The 22,601-nt window shown below is 44.5% G+C and overlaps 1 protein-coding gene across 1 annotated transcript in view; it reads right to left on the bottom strand.

The window, feature by feature from the left end:
- Window positions 1-22,601, bottom strand: part of CNTLN (centlein) — a 245,707-nt gene that overhangs the window by 203,030 nt on the left and 20,076 nt on the right. The window contains exons 6-11 of the mRNA XM_038769522.1: window positions 21,020-21,241; window positions 20,318-20,395; window positions 19,278-19,671; window positions 17,684-17,856; window positions 14,746-15,051; window positions 5,837-5,925 (exon numbers count right to left, since the gene is read on the bottom strand). Coding sequence (XP_038625450.1) covers window positions 5,837-5,925; window positions 14,746-15,051; window positions 17,684-17,856; window positions 19,278-19,671; window positions 20,318-20,395; window positions 21,020-21,241 — 1,262 coding nt within the window. The remainder of the gene's footprint in view (window positions 1-5,836; window positions 5,926-14,745; window positions 15,052-17,683; window positions 17,857-19,277; window positions 19,672-20,317; window positions 20,396-21,019; window positions 21,242-22,601) is intronic.

The raw sequence follows: 22,601 nt of genomic DNA, 5'->3' as shown, positions 1-22,601 counted from the left end.
TTAAAATAATCTTACCAATCATTCAATCAATTGTATCTATTGAGTGCTTACTGTGCACATCTCACTGTGCTAAGTGCTTGGGAGCATACAACAGAGTTGGTAGATACCTTCCCTGACCATAACGAGGTTACAGTCAGGAGGGGGAGACAGATGTTAATAAAAATAAATAAATTATGCATATGTACATAAGTACTATGGGGCCGAGGGTAGGGGTGATATCACGTGCTTAAAGGGTATGGATCCAAGTGCATAAGTGACACAGAAGGGAGAGGGAGTAGGGGAAAAGAGGGCTCAAATGGGGAAGGCCTGTTGGAGATGCAATTTTAACATGCCTTTCAAGATGGGGAGAGTGGTCATAAATAATAGTAATGGCATTTAAGCACTTCCTATGTGCCAAGCACTGTTCTAAGTGCTGGGGTAGATACAAGGTAATCAGGTTGTCCCATGTGGGGCTCACAGTCTTAATCCCCATTTTACAGATGAGGTAACAGGCACAGAGACATTAACTGATTTGCCCAAAGTCACACAGCTGACAAGTGGCAGAGCTGGGATTAGAACCCACGATCTCTGAATCCCAAGCCCGTGCTCTTTCCACTAAGCAACACTGCTTCTCTGATGGACATGAGGTCTGTTGGACATGAGGGGCAGGAGGTTCCAAGTCAGAGGGAGGACATGGCCAAGGGGTCGACGGTGAGATAGACGAGACTGGAGCACAGTAGTACTAGAGGAGCGAAGTGTGCATACTGGCTGTAGGAGGAAGTGAGAAATGAGAGAGGTTAGGATTGAGGGCTTCAAGGCTGATGGTAAGCAGTTTGATGTGGAGGTGGGTGGGCAACCACTGGAGGTCCCTGAGGAACAGAGAACATGGACTGAACAATTCTTTTAGAAAAATGATCCCAGGCAGCAGTGTGAAGTACACCCTGGAGTGGGGACAGGCGGTAGGGAGGTCAGCAAGAAAGCTGATGCAGTAGTCAATGAATATTAATAAACAACTTCCTGAGTTCAGACCAAATGGTGATGGAATGAGGGGTGCGTAAGGGCCACTAGCATTCCTGAGTGGCAGCTGTTTGGGGGCTCCTCTTCTGCCCCAACCCCTTTAACTCACAGCTGTGTGGATTCCCACTCTTTTCAATTTATACTCAACTCACTCTGGGAGCTCATCAACCTCTCCCCCATCTACCATATCATATCTCCTATTTGCAACACATCCCCATGTGAATGCCCTGGTGGTACCTCAAGCTCAATGTTGAAAACTGAACATCTCATCTTTCCACCCCAATCCTCTTCTTCGCCTAACTTTCTCATCTCAGCTTACAATAACACCATCCTCCCCCAACTTCAGTATTATCCCTGCTTCCCCAGACTCTTTCAGCTCTCACCTTGCTAAATCCTGTTGGTGATTCCTCCACATTTCCCAGTTCTACCTTCCAGATGATCACCACTCTGACCCAGGCCTTTGCCATATCCCAGCTTGACTAACAAATCAGCCTCCTCAATGGTCTCCCTATCTCAGGCCTCTCCCCTCCCCCATCTACAGTTCACTCTACTACTCAGATCATCTTTCTAAAACTTTGTCCTACACTTCTTCATTCCTCAAAAACATCCAATAGTTACCCATTTGTCTCTGCAACAAATAGAAACTATTGGACCACTGGCATTTTGGCATTAAGGCATTCCATCAGTTCTCTCCAACTTTTCAATCTACTCTCTTCTCTTACTACACCCTAGTTTGCACTCCCCACACCTATCAAGATCACCTTCTCATCGGGCCTATTTCTTGATTTTCCTCCCTCTGACACCCTTCCTCCTGCTTGGAACTTCCTCTTTCTTCAAATCCCCCAGCCCACTGTTCTCGCTATCAAAGAGATGCTGAAAACCTACCTGCTCTGGGCAGCTTGTCCTGATAAATGCTTCTTCTCCCAAAGAGCACATCCTCTCAACTACCATCTCAGCACTTTTGTACCACCTCAGCATTTCTGCATCCCAAACACCCCCCACACACCCCTCATTGCACTTTTGTACATATCAATGTACATACTCTTCTGGAGCACTTCCTCCTATTTGTAAATTATTTTATGTCTTCCTCCCCCTTCTGAATGAAAAATATTTAATTGGATTTTTTTTTACTCCTAGGTAAATTCAGTAATCAATAAAAGTATTAACTTTCCAGGAATTTGTCACATCCTGTTAATCAAAATGGCACTTTGGGCTAATAACCTAGAGATGACATTATCTATGCTAAATAGATGTGCCATTACCTATGCTAAATTAAAATGGGCTTCCAAGGAGGAGAAGCGAAATGCTTAAGCCAAGGTAAACTTCACAGTGAAGTGAGCTGGCACTGTAAGTAATATGTCATAATAATTCAATAAGCTCTTGGGAAAGAATGCTGAAAGAACAAGGCTATAAACATTCTTTTGCAAAGAATAAAACATTAATAACTGTTAATGGGTGGGGGAGAAGGAAAACCACACATTTAAAACACAGTTCATAGGTGAACCTGAAGAAAATGCTCAAAAAAAAAAACCAGATGGCTCTCCAAAGTTAGGAATTGATTTCAAAATCAATAGTATTTGTTGAGCATTTACTTTGTGCAGAGCACTATTCTAGGTACAACAGAGTGGGCAAACATTATCCCTGCCCTCAAGAAACTTACAATCTAGAGATTTCAAAGGCATACTGCATTACTACAGCTTTGGACATGACTGAAGCTCTGCAGACCTTTAGTATGATAAAAGTCAGATGCCCTGCTGTCTGTACATTCTGTAACTCTACCGGAGAAGACGGTACCAGCATTTTTGTCTGTTCATCGGTTATTAGATAACGTGTAGCCTCGGTAGCAGAATCTGGTGATAGCACTCAACTTTGTGTAACCAATTAAAACTCATAACTGTATGTGGGATTTCCTGAGTGAAGACAAGCCCTGTTCTCTTCAAACTTATTAACAGTCCTTAGTGCTGTGCCAACTCCATAAAGCAATTCATAATTAATCTGCACATCTGATTGGGAATGTGCCTCCAGGGCACAGTTACTAACATAAAATGGTTCTTGGATTACTTTCTCAGCAACTCTGTTGATCAGTCAAACAATCAATGGTCTTTATTTAGTGCTTACTGTGTGCAGAACACTGCACAAGTGCTTAGGTAAATACAGTACAATACAGTCGGTATTGTGCAGTGTCCTGCACACAGTGCTTAGGTAAATACAGTCGGTAGACATGATCCCTGCCCACAAGGACCTTACAGCCTAGATACAGAGACAAACATTAAAAAAAATTAGGTAGGGGAAATGGCAGAATATAAGGATATGTATGTAAAGTGCTGTGTGGCTAGTAGAAAAGTCCTTAAAATGCACACACCCAAGAGCATAGGCGATGCAGAGAGGAGATGGAGAAGAGGAGTGGGAGAATGCAACGCAGAAGGGAATGGGAGAAGAGGAAGGGGGGGGGGGTGCTTAGTCAGGGAAGGCCTCCTGGAGGAGATGTACCTTCAATAAGGCCTTGTAGGGAGGGGGAAAGTAACTGTCAGATTTGAAGAAGGAGGGCATTCCAGGACAGAGGCAGGACGTGGGCAAGGGGTCAGTGGCAAGATCGAGGCACAGTGAGAAGGTTGACCCAGTGGACAGTTGCAGTGTTGCCTAGTGGAAAGAGCACAGGCCTGAGAGTCAGAGGACCTGGGTTCTGCTCCTGGCTCTGCCACTTGTCTGCTGCGTGACCTCGGGCAAGTCACTTCACTTCACTGTGCCTCAGTTCTCACACCTGCAAAATGGGGATTCAATACCTGTTCTCCCTCCTACTTAGACTGTGTGCCCCATGTGGGACCTGATAACCCATTGTAATAATAACAATGACGGTATTTGTTAAGCGCGTACTATGTGTCAAGCACTGGGGTAGATATAAGCTAACCAGATTGGACACAGTCCCTGTTCCACATGGGGCTCACAGTCTTAATCCCCATTTTACAGATGATGTAACTGAGGAACAGAGAAGTTAAGTGACTTACCCAAGGTCACACAACAGACAAGTATCTTCCCCAGTGCATAGTATAGTGCTTGGAACATAGTAAGCACTTCATGCAATTATCATTATCATTTGCAGGCACTCCACTAGCTCCTCTCCGAACCTGTACTCTTCACTTCTTCCCAAGATCACCTTCTAAATTAACAAATACAATACAATTCCAATACCACAGCACAGAATAGAGAAAAGGGTTTGGCACAGGAGGAAGAAGCCTTCTGATGTTTAATGCCAGGCAAGCAATAAGCAAAAAATAGTTTGAATATCAACTTAGACTGCAAGCTCCTTGTGGGCAGGGATCAGGTCTACCACCTCCACTGCATTCTACTTACCCCCGCAAGGGACTGTGTCTTATCCCCACTGGTGTATTCTTTGCCGGTACATAGTACAGTGCCCTACACACAGAAAGCGCTTATTGAATACTATTAATGCTACTACTTTCCCAAGTGCTTAGTACAGTGATCTGCACACAATAAGCACTCAATAAAAGCCACTGATTGATTTAAGAGTAAGGACAGTTCAAATTCTACTTTTCTTATTTTGATATTTTATTTTAGATTGAGAGTTGCAAGCTGGCTAGCTGTAAACTGGGGCATGCCAGCATAATTACATATTTTCAAACGGTGAGACCAAGTAGAACCTCATTGCTCTGAGTTGGAATTAAAGATTCAACAGAGTTCCATTTCCTCAAAGTCACTCGGTCAAGAAACCCAAATAGTTGACCTAGAACAAAGGGATGGTCTCTATACACAAGATGGGTTGGGCAGGGAATGTGTCCACTTACTGTTGTACTGTGCCCTCCCAAGTACTTAGTACAGTGCTCTGCACACAGTAAGCACTCAAAAAATAAAATTAAATGAGTGAATATCTCTTCCTGAATTCCCTGAGGATGAGAAACAAGCTCAGTTCCTAGAGTCAGCAATCTCAGTGTTTAATTCTAGTCAAAGGAAAACAGCACCTGCTGTGTGCCGAACACAATATGCACCTCAATGTGCTGAGGTGAAGGAGTGTGTTTGGGTGACACTGGCAAGAAGGATAATCGTTTTGCCCAACCAGAACCTCAAAATTTCAAGGCAACCGCAGATAAAAAAAGTCATTTAGATCCAAGCTCTCAATTCTCTTGTCACTTATCCCTTCGTGTTGGCAAGGGGATAGTAGCAGTACTTAGACTGTGAGCCTTATGTGGGACAGGGACTGTGTCTGACCTGATTAACTTGTACCTACCTACCCCAGTGCTTAGTACAGTGACTGACACATAGTAAGGGCTTAACAAATACCTTTTGGGGGACAGACAGGTTAAAAATAGTTGACAGAAAGGAGAGGCAGTGTTAGAGAAAGCAGAACTTAGCCCTCATCTTTTGCACCATCCCTGCCGCCACCTCCATCATTGCTCCTACATTTCAGGAGCAGCTGTAGTCTTAAGGTTTTCAGAAGGATATGAGACACATTCCACAGCTGTGACAATCACCACCAGCACATGGCCTCACTGGGTTTGTGGTGTTACTGTGGCATTGTAGCCAAAGAGGAAGCACAAGGCACTGAGCCCCCATGTTTCCCACCACCCTAACTTTGATGTTATTACCATAAATGAGGGAGCAGAAATATAAATAACTCAAAAAGTCAATTGCCAGTTACATAAAATGTCACCTGTTCAAAAAAGACATTTTTTACAACAGTTCAGGCGGGCAAAAGAGTGTCCATTTGCATGGTTTGGCTGAATAATACATTTGTAAACAGATTAATAGTTTTATTAGACTATGAAAATGGGCAGAGAGAAACAGAATACAAAAAGTGAACCATAAAAATCACACTGGAGCTCACCTTTCCACAACCCAACTGATGGCCAGAGTAAGATCTGGGTTTTCCACCTCGAGACGTTTCCACAAAGACCATACAAATTCTTTATCAGCCTTTAAAAGAAACATAAGAAAATATGACAAATATAAAGAACATATATTTAGAAAATAACCCGATTTTTTTTTTAATCACATCCAGAGTGGGGAAGGGAAAGGCACTTCCAGGGAGTGGGGCCACCTAGAGTGGAGGTCAATGGTCCAGGTATGTGCAGACTGGGAAGAAAAGAAGCCAGGAAAGGGAGAAACATACCAAGAGACAACACCTACATCAATCAAAATGGTATTTATTGAGCACATACTGTGTACAGAGCACTGTACTAAGCGCTTGGAAGAGAGATGCTTGGTAAGTCCAGAACTCACAGTCATAAAGGAGACTGGACATTCCAACTGCCCTTTCCAGGTTGGTCTGAATCGCGATACCATGTTGGAACAACATTCTGTCTCCCAGAGGATAAACTAGTCTTCTTGATTCAATTTTCTACCTCCTTGTCTATCCTCAAATTGTTGGACAATGTGCTGCTACCAGAATTTAGTGATGGGTTTTGCCTCCGAGTTGTCAGAAAATATTCCTATTTTTAAATGCATAGCAACTTTGTGAAATGCCACAAAACCTTTCACAAAGGCTTTTTAGTAAACCAATCATTGATGTCCTTTGCCATTCCATGCTCTCCAAAGTACTTAGCACAGTGCTCTGAATACACTAGGTACTCAATCAATACTATATTGATTAATTGCCTTAATGACACTGGTGAGTATGGGAAAACTGGTAATGAGCTTTGCAGGCTAACAATATTTTGGGGGGCTGGCATGTTTTGATACCTTCCGGCTTGCACTAATCATAGGTTAAATGATACAACCTGCTCTCAATTATCCAGACTAATACTGGATAGGAGAGTAAGAGTAAATGTAATTTGAAAACATCACTTTAGTCTTTAGTTTTAATCTCCACCCCATGCCAAACCTCTCATCAGGAGTGCTATTAAACAAACTGCAAGGCTTCACTTTTCATTTTTCCGTGCCCACCCAGCCGGCCCCTTTGATGAAGTATGAATAATCACTGAAATGGCTAAAAGCCTTAAAGAAGGAAACAGTAAGGATATACAAACTGGATCCCTTCCCTGAAGAGAATTGACTACAGACCATCTCAATGTCCAAAATAATTTCTCAATATTAAATGAATTCTGCAACTGAAAATTTTCCTTTGCATTCTTTATAAAGGAAAAAGTGGTCTCCCCAAGAGGAAGTCTATTTTTTGCCTTTTCATTCCATTTTGAGTCCAATTCTTTCTCTCCCCTCCTCCCCACTAGAGAGAGATAAATTAACTTGTCATTAACACACAGAGGCACAAAGCTCTCCAAGATCTCCCTTCCACCTCCAAAATACTGCCAGGATCCCTATGTTGCATAGAAATGATGGAGTGAATCCCAGACTGGATTAACTCTCCTATGGACCTGGGAATATTCGATTCTGTGGGGCCTATGAGTACAAATCTTTTTCCTAATTCTAAACAATTCAAATATTGCAGGTATATTAAACTTGTCATTCAATTAACAGAAAGCCATTCTATGACTACATTTCAGTACTGAAATAGGTAGAATAGTGTTTTAATTCAAAAGAGCCTACTTCCTACTGTAGAATAGTATACATATATACACATTTATATATATATCCCAAACCATAGATTTTATAGTTTAACATATTTAATTATGGTTATATTTTTGAGCCTCTCCCCTACAACACACATAACCCCCTCAAAACACACCTGCACCTTATCCCAAGGCTCTCATGGAACCTGTAGGCTGCCAGGAGCCCCTGCAAGGCTCTGCATCACTGTACCTTCTTGAACTAAAAAGGGTGAATCAAGAACAAGGACCCAAGCTCCTAGTATGGGGTTGATGTTCATAAATGTGGAAGATGAAGATGACTGGAGCTACAGCATCTGATTTTTCTGAACCCACCAAGATCAGTCCTCTCTTTGTGAATGTCTTCTACTATTCAAAATACAGGAACTACATGAAAGAGTGAACACTGAACCCCACTTTCTACCCATAGTAGGAGAAGGCACATTAATAGGGTTCCACATGCAGTAACTCAGTAAATACCTCTATCTACTGTCACTCCACTCCCAAGGCAATCTAGCCCGCACGCTTCAATCTTTTAATACCAACATACTCACTGTGCCTCACTCCTCTCTCTTGCTATCAACCCCTTGATCGCATCTCCTCCAGGAAGCCTTCCCTGACTAATCCCTCATCTCTGATCCCTTTTACTTATCAAATCAATCAACCAGTGGTATCTATTGAGTACTTACTATGTGCAGAGCACTGTACTAAGCACTTGGAAGAGTACAACAAAATTGGCAGATGCATTCCCTGCCCACAACAAGCTTACAGTCTAGAGTGGGTCTGTTCCCCCTAAGCACTTAAGTACTCAGCCCCCCACCCCACCCACAGTGGTAGCAATAGTATTTACATATTTACTGTGTACAAATCTCTGCCAAAATACACTGTAAAAATACACAAATGGGAATTAGATAGGGTCCCCGGCCCTTGGGGGCTCACCATCCAAAAACACATACGTATATATTCTTAAATTTGGCTGCTTCTCCTAAATTCTCTCTCCCCAACTATATTGTAAACTCCTTAAGGGCAGGCATGACTAATAGTAATAATGATGTTTATTAAGTGCTTACTATGTGCTGAACACTGTACTAAACCCTGAGGTGGATACAAGCAAATCGGTTTGGACGCAATCCCTGTGTTGCATGGGGCTCACAGTCTTAATCCCCGTTTTACTGATGAGGCACAGAAAAGCTAAGTGATTCATCCAAGGCCACCCAGCAGACAAGTGGCAGAGTGGAGAGTACTTACTCTATGGTTCTCTCCTAGGTACTTAGTGTGGTACTCTGCACAGAGTAAGCGCTCAATAAATACCACCAGCTGATTGGTGAAAGATTGTTACCTGTCCTCATGGACCCATGAAGGGAAGTCTCTGAAGGGTTCACAGGGTGGAAAATTGAGTTTGATGTTGCTTAGCATTAAGGAGTCATTGCAAAGAACCAAAACCTGCTAAGGTGAACTGTCTACTTCTGCATTACTCTCAGAATGGAGAATGGAAAAACTTGCATGTGTGTCTCTCACCAAAGCTCATTAAACTAATCACCACCTCCAAACTCTGTTCTAAAATTCAGTTTTCGGTTACAAGGTATTAGACACCATGAAAGCAGACATTGGCCCACATTCCCAGGGCCTAAATCAGAAAAGGGGTAATGGAAATGAGGAAGAATGTCTAAAAGAGATTGAAAATACCTTTCCTCTTTTTTTTTATTCCCTTTGTGTCAGGTTTTCAAGGTAATCTTTGACTAAGAGTATATTGGCAGCAAACATGAAGACCAATATAAGAAACTGGAAGAATGAGGTGTGAGAACTATGGGACAAAGGCATAAACACTGCAAACTTTGTGGGCCTGGTGATTTCTAAAAACTATATGCAATAGTGTGCTAATAGACACTGATAACCTCAATGAAGAACATATATTTAGAAAATAACCCGAGTCATTAAATTCAATGACTTAGCCTATTTCAAATCAAACAGGTGGTGTTCTGCTTCATATGCCTTGTTTTCTTGATCTTAACTTCACATCTTTTCTAAATTCATGACTTCAGCATTTATGCAGTACAGGTAGTAAAGAGATAAAACTTAATATAAAAAGGTATGAAATAGACTGTCAGCAAGTATTTCATAAGATCTAAGAGGATTATAAATGATTGTTTTCAAGCTGAGTTTCAGAAGCACTGAAAGCAAATGCATATCCACATTAGAAAAAACAGAAAAACTGCCCATATTTCTACTCCTGACTATATACCAGATGCCATATTTATGCAAATGACAGATGTGATAATTCCATGCATTTTTTTCTAACAAAAAAAAATCTGCAAACACATACCTCAAATGTGGTATCCAAGATCTAAAAAATAAAAAAAGTAATCAGAGTCCTCGCTCTCCAGGGTCTTTCCCCAGGAAGCTCTATTACTCTAGTTGCAAACTAATGCCTGCTCGTCAAACTCACTGACTCTCACCCAGAATTTACTGCACTTCCCAATCACTGGATTGCCAATCTAACTCCCTGCCCCTTTCGTCACCAATTAAAACTCCCAGATATTCTCAACCCCAAAGATTTGGGACATAAACTAAACCAAACGGCTCTTGGATGGAAAAAGAAAGCATATGATTTCTTATTCATAAGAATGAATAAATACAATGATTTCCTCAGAAACCATTACGGAAAATAGCTTAAAAAAATCCGATTAGAAGTGCAAATATCATATTTCATGAGTATTATGAAATCTAAACAGGCTTCTAATTTGCTAATGGGTGTAATACAAGGTGTCAACATTAGTCCACTAATCCCTAGATGAGATATGTCAAACTCATCCCTCTTGACCGGTTACCTATGTGGTTAAAACGTTTGTAAACAGGCTACACTCTTTTAAAACTATACATTCTAGACAGAACACTGCTAGATAATTTGGGAACATTCTTTCAACACACACACACACACATCTGTATGGAACACAATAGCAGTGTCAGAAGAAATAATAGTGTGAACACACACAGCACCTGTCAGGCAAACATGGCTCCACCACTTGTCTGTTGTGTGACCTTGGGGAAATCATTTCACTTCTCTGTGCCTCAGTTATCCCGTATGTAAAATGGGTATTGGGACTGTGAGCCCCTCACAGGACAGGGACTGGGTCCAACTAGATCTGCTTGTATCCATCCCAGCACAGTGCCTGGCACATAGTAAGCACTCCACAAGTAGGAAGGAAAAGAGGTATTAAATCTCCATTTTACAGATGAGGGAACTGAGACCCAAAAAAGTGAAGTGACTTGCCCAAGGTTCAACAGCGGACAAGTGGCGGAGCCGGGACTAGAACCCAGGTCCTTCTGAGTCCCAGGTCCGTGCTCTATCCACTAGGCCACGCTGCTTCACAGAAGTCCAAAACTGCCCCAGTTGCGGTTACACAGACAATCCTCACCCCAAAATGGGGATGGGCGAGGTGCCCTAACCAGGACTAAACCTGCTTAAATTCAACTTTGAGCATGCCTGACCCTGGCTTATGTGCTCAAGATCCTGAGACAAGCTCACTCTGTGAAAAAGATCTAATTTATACAATACCAAATGCCTTATACAGCACTTCAGTTGAGGCTATGCAAATAAAAACCTCAACTAAGCAGGTGTAAATCTACTTGTCCAACTCCGGTCCTTCTCCAGGGACGCCTGCAAAATCAGCCAATAAGCAGCAGCACTGTCAGACCCCTGGCAACAGAGAACTAGGTGAACGGCCAGGGTAAATCATTCTCCTCGAGGGAAACGGCAAAATTATCATGGCACAAAGAGCCAAATGGGAAACAAGGCAAAAGTCCAGCACTAAGATTCTAACCTCAGACAGAGGAGCACCTAAGGCCTTCATTACCATCTATCAACAGTATTTACTGACTGCCAAATGAGAGTCCTGCTCTGTACTAAGCACATGAGGAACATACAAGTGAAGTAGTAAATGTGGTCCCTGACACCAGGAAACTTATAATCTAATGAGGGAGCCGAGCAGGCTCAGACTCCCAAATAAACAAAAGCTTAAAAAAAAAGACTATAACTGTGTGTGTATGTATATAACACACAAAATATATACATATATATATAATATATATACACACACACACACACACATATATAGTTATATAAGTATCAAAACTTCTAGCAATTCAAAAACATGTAAATACAAGTATGGGCTAAAATGGCTGATCAAATGGTAGCACCAAGAAGATGGGGAATTAATCAGGGAATCCATCTTGGAAATGGTGACTTTTTAAGAGGAGGTTTTGAAAGAAGGGAGGATGGTTTGTGTGCTTCAATGCAGGGGGGCTTCCATGTAAGAAAAGAGCACGGGTTTTGGAGTCAGAGTTCATGGGTTCAAATCCCAGCTCCGCCAACTGTCAGCTGTGTGACTTTGGGCAAGTCACTTAACTTCTCTGTGCCTCAGTTACCTCATCTGTAAAATGGGGATTGAGACTGTGAGGCCCCATGGGGCAACCTGATCACCTCGTAACCTCCCCAACACTTAGAACAGTACTTTGTACATAGTAAGTGCTTAATAAATGCCATCATTATTGTTATGTAGGGAAAAGGCATGAGCAGTGGGTCAGGAATGGAAGAGTTAGGCCCAGTTATGCAAGGTAAATTAGAGATTTAGCTTGGGTGAAGTGAAGAGTGAGTGCTGAGGTATAGGGAAAGAAATGAGGATGAGGGAGTGTTCGGAGAATCTGAGTCAATGGTTAAGAATCTTTGTTTTATGCAACAAGATATGGGGACTTTTGAGGAGGGAGGGGAGTGAGATGTTCTGAATATCACTTTTTGAAAGATGACATATACAGTTTTGTGCAGGATGAAATGAAAAGGGGAAAGGCTCAGTGTGAGGAAACTAGTAAGGAGCAGTCCACCCAGTACGTGAGAAGAGTCAACCGTGACAGAAATTTAAGAAAAGTAGGCTTAAGGGGGAAAAAATGTAGTTCAGTTTTCAACGTATTGAGTTTTAGGTGTCATTTGGTTATTTAAGTGGAAATGATGCAGCGGTGTGAGGAAACGTGAGCTTGTAAATAGGATAGGAAGCATAGTACACTAAGGGCTCGATAAATACCGGTGATTGAGGTAAGGGCTCTTTTCACCTTCGGTACCATTGGAAAAGCGGAAGCAATTGGTTTATTGACTGTCCAGGCAAATTATGGCTACCATCCTGATGATGAAACATCCTTCCTGCCCACTTCTGTGGGCAACCACTGTACAGTGTCTAATGCCCCCTCCAGGCATACAAGATGGTATGCTGCAGCTAGTGTTTCAAACAGCCAACCCTTCCCACTTGCCCAAGGCAATGGACAATACATGCCCAAAAGCCAATCTTTTACCCCAGGCAATTACTCATTTGCATGGATGCCTTATTGTCTTCGCTCTAATTAGTCACATTAATCATAACCTTAATCATTATTTCCCAATGAGTTGCAGTGAAAGACTAGACAAATCCCTTAACCAATTTTAGTGGTTCTCCTTCCTCCATAGTCTTCTTGTGGCCGCTGAATGTAAAGTGTAATGATAAGCATTAGTCAAATGTCTTTGACTAAAAACTGAGGTTAAAATCCTAGATCTGTGGGATAACCTTCATCAGACCTTCGTTTAACCGCCAAGAACCATGCAATTCTACCCGATTGAGAACCCGCTCACAAAAGCTAAACATGTGTTTTTACCAGTTTGCAACCAGTCTACAAGTTTCTCCCTCACAATCTGACTTCCTTAGATAACTGTGGGCCCATGGTTAAGGCATAAATCTTGACGCGCAATTCTGAACGGAAGAACATGTTGGGCTTATGTGTCCTCAAGCCAGTGACAGCTGTTTCCAATGTGGCTTATTAGCGAAAACTTTCCGGTTATTGGAAAATGTCGGTTTACTGTCAGTGTGCTGCTTTCCACTTCCACTGTACTTACACCCGCTTCCCTGGATCTTGAGCACTGAAGATGTAAGTTCCGTTAGAACTGTCAAAAAAGGGAGCGGCAAACCGGGAGACCCCCGGATCTCCCACCACTGAATTGAACCAATCCTCACCCGTGATGTTTGAGCTGCTTGCTGGGTGCAGAACACTGTACTAAGCGCTTGGGAGAGTAATACCAACAATAATGGCGTTTATTAAGCGCTTACTATTCGCAAAGCATTGCTCTAAGCGCTGGGGAGGTTACAAGCTGCTGGGGAAGCAGCGTGGCTCAGTGGAAAAAGCCCGGGCTTTGGAGTCAGAGGTCATGGGTTCAAATCCCGGCTCCGCCAGTTGTCAGCTGTGTGACTTTGGGCAAGTCACTTCACTGGGCCTCAGTTCCCTCATCTGCAAAATGGGGATTAAGACTGTGAGCCCCCCGTGGGACAACCTGATCACCTTGTAACCTCCCCAGCGCTTAGAACAGTGCTTTGCACATAGTAAGTGCTTAATAAATGTCATCATTGTTGTTGTTATTGATACAGGGTGATCAGGTTGTCCCACGGGTGGCTCACAGTCTTCATCCCCATTTTACAGATGAGGTAACTGAGGCCCAGAGAAGTGACTTGCCCAAAGTCACACAGCTGACAGGTGGCGGGGCCGGGATTTGAACCCATGACCTCCGACTCCAAAGTCCATGCCCTAGCCACTGAGCCACGCGGCTTCCCCTAAAGAGTCAATGGGCACAACCCCTGTGCTCTGCACACAGTAAGCGCTCAATAAATACGACTGATTGATTGAGCACCACGAGTTTCCAGGGGGCAGGGGAGAACTGGGATGCAAACAAAGCCGCATCCTAGGAGACGGCGTCTTGTTTGCGCAGGGGCAGGTGTAGAAAGTAGCTGGGGGCAGGAAAAAGAGCCAAGTCGATGAGGCCGGGGTACTGACCCGGCCGGCACCTGTCGGTTCGAGCTTTCCCCAGGGCCACTCGCTGTCCCAACGCCAACTAGTAGGGGGTGGGGGTACTTGTACTTCCCAAGCGCTTAGTACAGTGCTCTGCACACAGTAAGCGCTCAATAAATACGATTGATGATGATGATGAGGGGGTGGGCCCGGGGAGCGGTTACACCTGCTGGACGGGGAACGGGGAGGAGATCAATCAATCAATCGTATTTATTGAGCGCTTACTGTGGGCAGAGCACCGTACTAAGCGCTTGGGAAGTACAAGTTGGCAACATAGAGAGACAGTCCCCACCCAACAGTGGGCTCACAGTCTAAAAGGAGATGAGTGCGATCCATCCGAAGGCCCCTCCCCTGGGGCCGGCATCCGGGGAGAAGGGAGGCCCTGCCTCAGTACCTGGCACTGGCTCAGCTCTTCCCTCAGGCTGCTGATCTCCTCCTCCAGCCTCCGCACCCGAGCCATCTTCGGCGGGAAGGGAGGGAGCCCGGGAGGCGATGGGCGCGATACCGGCTTTGCTCCAACGGCCGACCGCCAGAACGCGCGCCCCGCCCCGGGGAAGGCTCGGGCCCCGCCACCGCCAGCCTCAAGTTTCGCTTTGGGCACCGCCTCCCCACTTAGGAGCCCCCGAAGCCCCGCCTGCGCAGCCTTTTCCCCCCGCTCCGGCCCTCTCCGCCGAGGAAGAGCGGGGTTAATTAGGGGCAACTTAATTAAGAGTTTGCGACCTCCCGTTAGGGGTTGCCGGAAATCGGGGGGAAGAAATGACCGCCCCGTTTAACTCGTGACAAATCCCTCCAACAACCGGGGAAGCGGCACTCCAACTTGTACTTCCCAAGCGCTCAGTACAGTGCCCTGCACACAGTAAGCGCGCAATAAATACGATTGAGAAGCAGCGTGGCTCGGTGGAAAGAGCCTGGGCTTTGGAGTCGGAGGTCAGGGGTTCAAGCCCCGGCTCCCCCGGTTGTCAGCTGTGTGACTTTGGGCAAGTCACTTCAATCAATCAATCAATCGTATTTATTGAGCGCTTACTATGTGCAGAGCACTGTACTAAGCGCTTGGGAAGTACAAATTGGCAACATAGAGAGACAGTCCCTACCCAACAGTGGGCTCACTCTGGGCCTCAGTTACCTCATCTGTAAAATGGGGATTAACACTGTGGGACAACCTGATCACCTTGTAACCTCCCCAGCGCTTAGAACAATGCTTTGCACATAGTAAGTGCTTAATAAATGCCATTATTATTATTATTACATCCCCCCCAGATCAGTATCGTCCTTTCTGTTAGAATACTAAACTTCCCATAGTAGTGTTATGGGACAGGGGGCCCCTTCGGCTTGCATAGCTTCAGAGTCCCATTGGTCAACGTGAGGGGCTGCAGTCCGATCATCCATCATCACCGTTTATTACTACCAGATGTGCCGTAGCTAAGGTGACCACTGACAGCACGGGGGGAATGTTAGGTTTTGAAAAACACGTGGTGCCACAATGTTTCGTGCCAGGGACGCTGTGTAATCGACCGATTCATTGAGCGCCTGCTGTTAGCGGAGCATTGTACCAAGTGCTTGGGAGGATGCATTCGAATTGGTAGTAATAATAATGATGATGATGATGGCATTTGTTAGGTGCTTACTAAGTGCCAACCACTGTTCTAAGCACTAGGATAGATATAAGGTTATTAGGTTGCTCCACTTTGGACTTACAGTCTTGATTCCCATTTTACAGATGAGACAACTGAGGCACAGAGAAGTCAATCAATCAATCGTATTTATTGAGCACTTACTGTGTGCAGAGCACTGTACTAAGCGCTTGGGAAGTACAAGTCAGCAACACATAGAGACAGTCCCTACCCAACAGCGGACTCACAGTCTAGAAGGGGGAGACAGAGAACAAAACCAAACATACTAACAAAATAAAATGAATAGATATGTACAAGTAAGATAAATAAATAGATAAATAGAGTAATAAATAAGTACAAACATATATACAGGTGCTGTGCAGAAGGGAAGGAGGTAAGATGGGGGGATGGAGAGGGGGGCGAGGGGGAGAGGAAGGAAGGGGCTCAGTCTGGAAAGGCCTCCTGGAGGAGGTGAGCTCTCAGTAGGGCCTTGAAGGGAGGAAGAGAGCTAGCCTGGTGGATGGGCAGAGGGAGGGCATTCCAGGCAAGTTAAATGACTTGCCCAAAGTCACACATCTGGCAAGTGGCGGAGTGGCATTAGAACCCACAACCTCTGACTCCCAAGACCGTGCTCTTTCCACTAAGCCATGCTGCCTTTTCACGGTAGATATGATATGATATGATATGATATGGTTGTACATATTTATTACTCTATTTATTTATTTATTTATTTTACTTGTACATTTCTATCCTATTTATTTTATTTTGTTGGTATGTTTGGTTCTGTTCTCTGTCTCCCCCTTTTAGACTGTGAGCCCACTGTTAGGTAGGGACTGTCTCTATGTGTTGCCAATTTGTACTTCCCAAGCGCTTAGTACAGTGCTCTGCACATAGTAAGCACTCAATAAATACGATTGATTGATTGATTGATATGATGCCCGCTCTCAGGGGGCTTACAATCTAATGGGGGAGACACATTAAATTACAAAGGGGGAAGCAGCAGAGTTTGAGAATATGCTCGCAAGTGTGGTGAGGTGAATATAAAAGTGCTTGAGGGGATGTATCCACATGCACAAATAAGGCAGGAGGGATGGTCAGAGAAGGCCTCTTGGAGATACAATTTGAGTAGGATTTTGAAGATGGCAAGAGCACGGGTATGTCAGATGGGAAAGAGGAGGAACTTCCAGGCTGGAAGGAGGACATGAACGGGGGGGGGGGCGATGGGCAGGTGTTGGGGGGAAGAAAGAGAGCTGAGGTTAAGAAACAGTAAGTCATTTGGCATTAGAAGAGCAAGGTGTGCAGTGCAGGGGGCTTGCAGTGGTAAATGAGGGAGGTTAGGTAGAAGCAGGAGAGCTGATTGAGTGCCTTAAAACCAATGGTGAGGAGTTTTTGTTGGATGTATTGTGCTGCAACCTTGGGAAATGAGGGAGCAAACCAAAGCATTTTCACAGATGCGATCATCCCCAGTTTGCTCATGTGGCCCAATCCATGGGTCAGATGAACAAGGTATGGGAGTAAAATGAAGCAGGCTATGGGGCGGCCATCAGGGGTAACCCAAAAACCCGAAGGGAAGCAGGCACAGACAGTCTGTGGCAGGGGGAGCATCCTGCAGAGGAATCAAATCATCCATAGTTCCAAAAGAGGGTTTATGAATAGCAGAGAAAACTCCAGAGACAGGAGAAAAGAAAAGGGCTGTGTCTCTGGCAGCAATATCCACCAGACCATTTCCTCGGGTAACAGCAGTAACTGGCAGGTGTGCCTGGTGTTCCTGCTGGGCAGGAATAACACCTCCAGCAGTTTACTGACCAACTGTCCATGTTTAATAGCAGTTCCAGCTGAAGTACGACAGCCCCCTTGTTTCCATAGCATCCCGTAGTTATGAACAAGCCCAGAGACTTAACAGGAATCCACGTAAATGTTAACAGAAACCCCACGAGTGTAAATAAAAGTGCGGGTTAGAGCAAAAAGGTGTGCTGAATAGGTGGGTGGAAAGGGTGTGGCTTCCAAAATTTCAAAGGGAGAGCAGACAACGTAGTCTGCCCGCAGATGGCTTGAATCATCACGTAAGCAAGACCTGAGTACAAAAACGAGTAAGGGAGGGTTCAGAAGGGGGTTGATCAGAGAGGTCGACTTGGGAGTATAAAAAACAGAGAGAGTAGTTAAGCAATCATGGGGTTTTCTGCCCTCGGGAATGAGTAGTAAAGGCTCTGAGTTCAGCATAGGGCACCAGGTCATGGTGATATGGGGCAAGCCCCAAAGTAACATCGCATAATTGTGGTGAGCCCACAACAAGCTGCCTTATTGGTGACCATTTCTGATTCCGTGAACAACAACAAGGAAAAGATTCTCAAAGGCACTCATAGGCTCTACCTGGGACAGGTGATTGCTGGCCTGAGGGGGTGGAGCATGGAGGGAGGTGTGGCCCCCTCCCTGTTCATCCCGTAACAGGCCTGGACCAATCAATGATTGCCACATAGAGCCACAGCTGTGATGCCTAAGGCAGATAAAAGGCACTCATTTTGAATCATGAGGAGGCATGTAGAAAGAGAGAAGTATGTGGAGAGGAGCAGCAGCTGAAGGAAGAAGCATTGCTAGAATGGGCTCCTTTGACCACAGGCTGGTATTGGGCCCTTGGTGGAGTGAGTGAGAGGGTGCATATATGACACTCCTTTGCATGTTGTTAAAACTAAGAAAAAAAAATTTTCCCAGTAACCTTGGTGTTTAGACGTATGGTTTGACTATTACTACATGTCACTGAGGCTTTCCTGGGCCAGAAAGGTCTTGGATGATACCAACCAAGGACTTGCAACAACAAGTTGTCATTTGGGACTGTGACAAGGGTTGGGTCTGTAACTTCAATGAGAGACTATAATCTCATGTGGAATGATGTTAGAAAGTGGAGTGTCAAAATGAGGGTAGCAGAAGTTCCCACTGCATGGGCAGTGATGGTGGCTATGACACACAGGCAAAAAGGGGAGGCTGGCCACCACAGGACCCAAACGCTGGCTAAAATAGGCCAGCACTGGATTAACATGGTTTGAGCTAACCTGTTCCACTCATGGGAAAAGACTGATGAGTTTGGTGTAATCTGGAACTCCCAATGAAGGAGTAGAATTCATTGCCTGTTTTTAAGAGGGCTGGTTTGGGAGGGGGCCAAGTGTAACAGATAAAGGTTCAGACATGGGGTGAGGCACTGATTGGTTAGAGAAGTCTTCTGTGGTCATAAATGCAGTAGGCAAGGGAGTCTCAGAGAAGAAGGGACACTGCAAAGTGGAGTAACTAGCACTAGTATTTATTAAACAGGGAACAGTTTTACCACTTATTTTGCCATTCACGTAAGGTCCAGTGGGATCCTTGGGCAGCGCCAGCCTCAGGATAGCATTGCCCTGCTCTATGCTATCTTTTCTCTTGGGAAAGAAGGGTGGAAGAGGGGGTGGTATATGGGTTGGTGGAAGTGGACATAAAGGAGTATTCTGCCTTCTAATTTCCTCTTTAGCTGTAATAGTGGCAGATGTCAGTCTTTCCTGGTACAGGGCCACATGCCCACAGTGGGAGGGCTCTGGTCTTCCACATCCTTGCCCCCCAGAACTGTTTTCCCAGAAATGGGGTTCTTGGTGGTCTTGAATCTGCAAGGCCATCAGCTGAGTATCAACAGTCTCTCTTCCTTGCTCCTGATAAGATAAGCGATGGTTGGTAAAAGCAACTAGCTCCTGTAAAGATTTTCTTTACCATCCAACACAGATACTTTTGAGCTGCTGCTGGACATTTCTGGGGGGCAGCCTCACACAAAGGTAGCTGCTATAGTTTCCTTTGTGTTATTCCCTTGGCCTGTCTATTCCTAGTTGCTGTTCAAAGAAGGCTTTAATTCTTTCCAAAAAATTGTTGGGAGATTCCCCTTTATCTTACAATTATGTACTGTAAGCAGGGTTGCCTAATGAATAGAGCACGGGTCTGGGTTTCAGAAGGACCTGGGCTCTAATCCCGGCCTTACCGCTTGTCTGCTGTGAATTTGAGCAAGTCGCTAACTTCTTTGTGCCTCAGTTAACCTATATGTAAAATGGGGATTCGATCCTATTCCTTCCTGCTTAGGCTGTGAGCCCCATGTGGTATAGGGACTGTGTCCAACCTGATTGTTTTATATCTACCCTAGTGCTTAGTACAGGGCATGGCACATAACACTTAACTAGTACCATAACTATTATTATTATTATTATTCATTCATTCAATCGATTGTATTTGAGTGCTTACTGTGTGTATCTTTCCCCGATCTGTTTTTTTTTTTGGCGGGGGGGGGGGGGGGTCATACTTTCGGGAAGGCCTACAGAAGACTGTCACAGGTGTCAGACAAGGTATTACCAGTGCCAGTGTTCTGGTCAGGCCATTGTGCCTGTTCAAGAAGCTGCCTGAGATCTGAAGGCCTAATAGCCTTAATAACTGTTTACATCAGACCACAGAGGGTTGTAACATTGTACAAAAGTCACCAGCTCTTCTTACCAGAATGTTCTCTAATGTTGAGAAATTCTTTGACTAGATTTCACAAATATCCTGGAATCCAGGGGACATGAACAGTAACAAGTGTATCCCCTATTCCCGGCACCTGTCTTAGAGGGCCCAAAAAGGTGGGACCCAGTGGTTGATGGCTGAGTGTATGCACCATAATGGGACTCAGAGGATCAGGTGACAGGGTCCACGATAACCAGTCGTGGATCATCTACCCCTGCCAGGGCCTTTGAGGGTAGGTGATAGAAAGGTGGTCGGGGTCCGGAGAGATCAGGAAGATCCTCCTGGGACTCTGAGTACTCCTTGTGAGTAATGACTTGGGGATACAGAGGAGCAATAGCAGTAGTGGGAGAAACAATAGAGATTAAGAGCACGCCTTAAGGCTTTAAATTTTTCAGTCGACTTAATTTTTTTGTTTTCATTGCAGTCCTTTAGATTCCTAACCCGGGATTCATGTAACCTCTTAAGAGCTTCTTTGTACTGCTTAAAATAGGAATTCCAGTGTGATGGAGGAACTCACGATCCACCTGATTCCAGAGTTTCCCTTATGTGCACTACCTTTTCCATTTCAGAGATTCCATCCGGTGGAGACTGTTTTGGCGGGTCATCCCTGGTATAACAATTCCACCTTTTCAAAAACCCACGTGGTCCATGTCTTCCCCCATGGGTGTACATGTCAAAATACTTGACGCATCTCCACAATGGGTGTGCATGTAATAAGCCGGCGTTCCCTTCTTGGGAGTGGTCCTCGACCCACCAGTCGCCATAGCGATTGCTTACCTGAGAAGGAGGGCAACAACATGAGAAGCAGCATGACTCAGTGGAAAGAGCACAGGCTTTGGAGTCAAAGGTCATGGGTTCAAATCCCGGCTCCTCCAATTGTCAGCTGTGTGACTTTGGGCAAGTCACTTAACTTTTCTGTGCCTGTTACCTCATCTGTAAAATGGGGATTAAGACTGTGAGCCTCTCGTGGGACAACCTGATCACCTTGTAACCTCCCCAGCACTTAACAGTGCTTTGCATGTAGTAAGTGCTTAATAAATGCCATTATTATTATTAAGAAATGAATAATATTTTGGATTTCTTATACAAAATGTTATGAAGACTAACTGAATTGATTTTATAGTAACATAAAGTACCTAACTAATCTTGTTATGGGTAAGGAATATGTCTGCTGATTCTTTTGTACTCTCCCAAGTGCTTAGTACAGTGTTCTGCACATAGTAAGCCCTGAATAAATAGGATTGATTGATTACAATGGCAATAGGTGCTATATAACTGCTGACTATAATAACCCAGCTTGGAGAGTTGGATCACAGAAGCCCTCATTAAAAGAAGCCCATATGGCTTCAAAATCTACCTAAGACCCCCAACTAAGAGTTTCTTACAGACTCGTACCTTTAATCAACACAGATGCTGAGATTTAAGCCAAGGTGCTTGCCCTGCAACTGAATAAATGGTTCCTGCAATTAATTAACCCAGTCCAAGCAGGTTTTGTGCTCAGTTGCAGACCCAATGGCAATTGTACAAGACTCTCATTCATCAACTGACAGCACCAAACCACCCATTCATATCTACATTCATTCATTCGTATTTATTGAGCGCTTACTGTGTGCAGAGGGAGACAGACAACAAAACATAATAATAAAATAAATAGAATAGTTAATATGTACAAGTAAAATAGAGTAATAAATCTGTACAAACATATACAGGTGCTGTGGGGAGGGGAAGGAGGTAGGGTGGGGGAGAGGGGAAGGAGGGGGCTCAGTCTGGGAAGGCCTCCTGGAGGAGGTGAGCTCTCAGTAGGGCTTTGAAGGGAGGAAGAGTGCTAGCTTGACGGATATGCGGAGGGAGGGCATTCCAGGCCAAGGGGAGGACGTGGGCCCGGGGGGTCAACGGTGGGACAGGCGAGAACGAGGCACAGTGAGGAGGGTAGTGGCGGAGGGTGCAGGCTGGGCTGTAGAAGGAAAGAAGGGAGGTGAGGTAGGAGGAGGAAGCATTTGAGCAAAGAGAATGTTCACTTATGTTTCAAATAACTGAAACGTGTAAATTATTTTTAAAAATACATTAAGGTTTAATCCATTTAGTACTCTGGACTCTAAGATCATTGTGGGTAGAGGACGTGTTGACCAACTCTGTT

The sequence above is a fragment of the Tachyglossus aculeatus genome, chromosome X4 (assembly GCF_015852505.1).
Source record: "Tachyglossus aculeatus isolate mTacAcu1 chromosome X4, mTacAcu1.pri, whole genome shotgun sequence".
NCBI lineage: Eukaryota > Metazoa > Chordata > Mammalia > Monotremata > Tachyglossidae > Tachyglossus > Tachyglossus aculeatus.
Note: the sequence above shows the minus strand (reverse complement) of the source record. Positions and strands in the feature narration are given on the sequence as shown.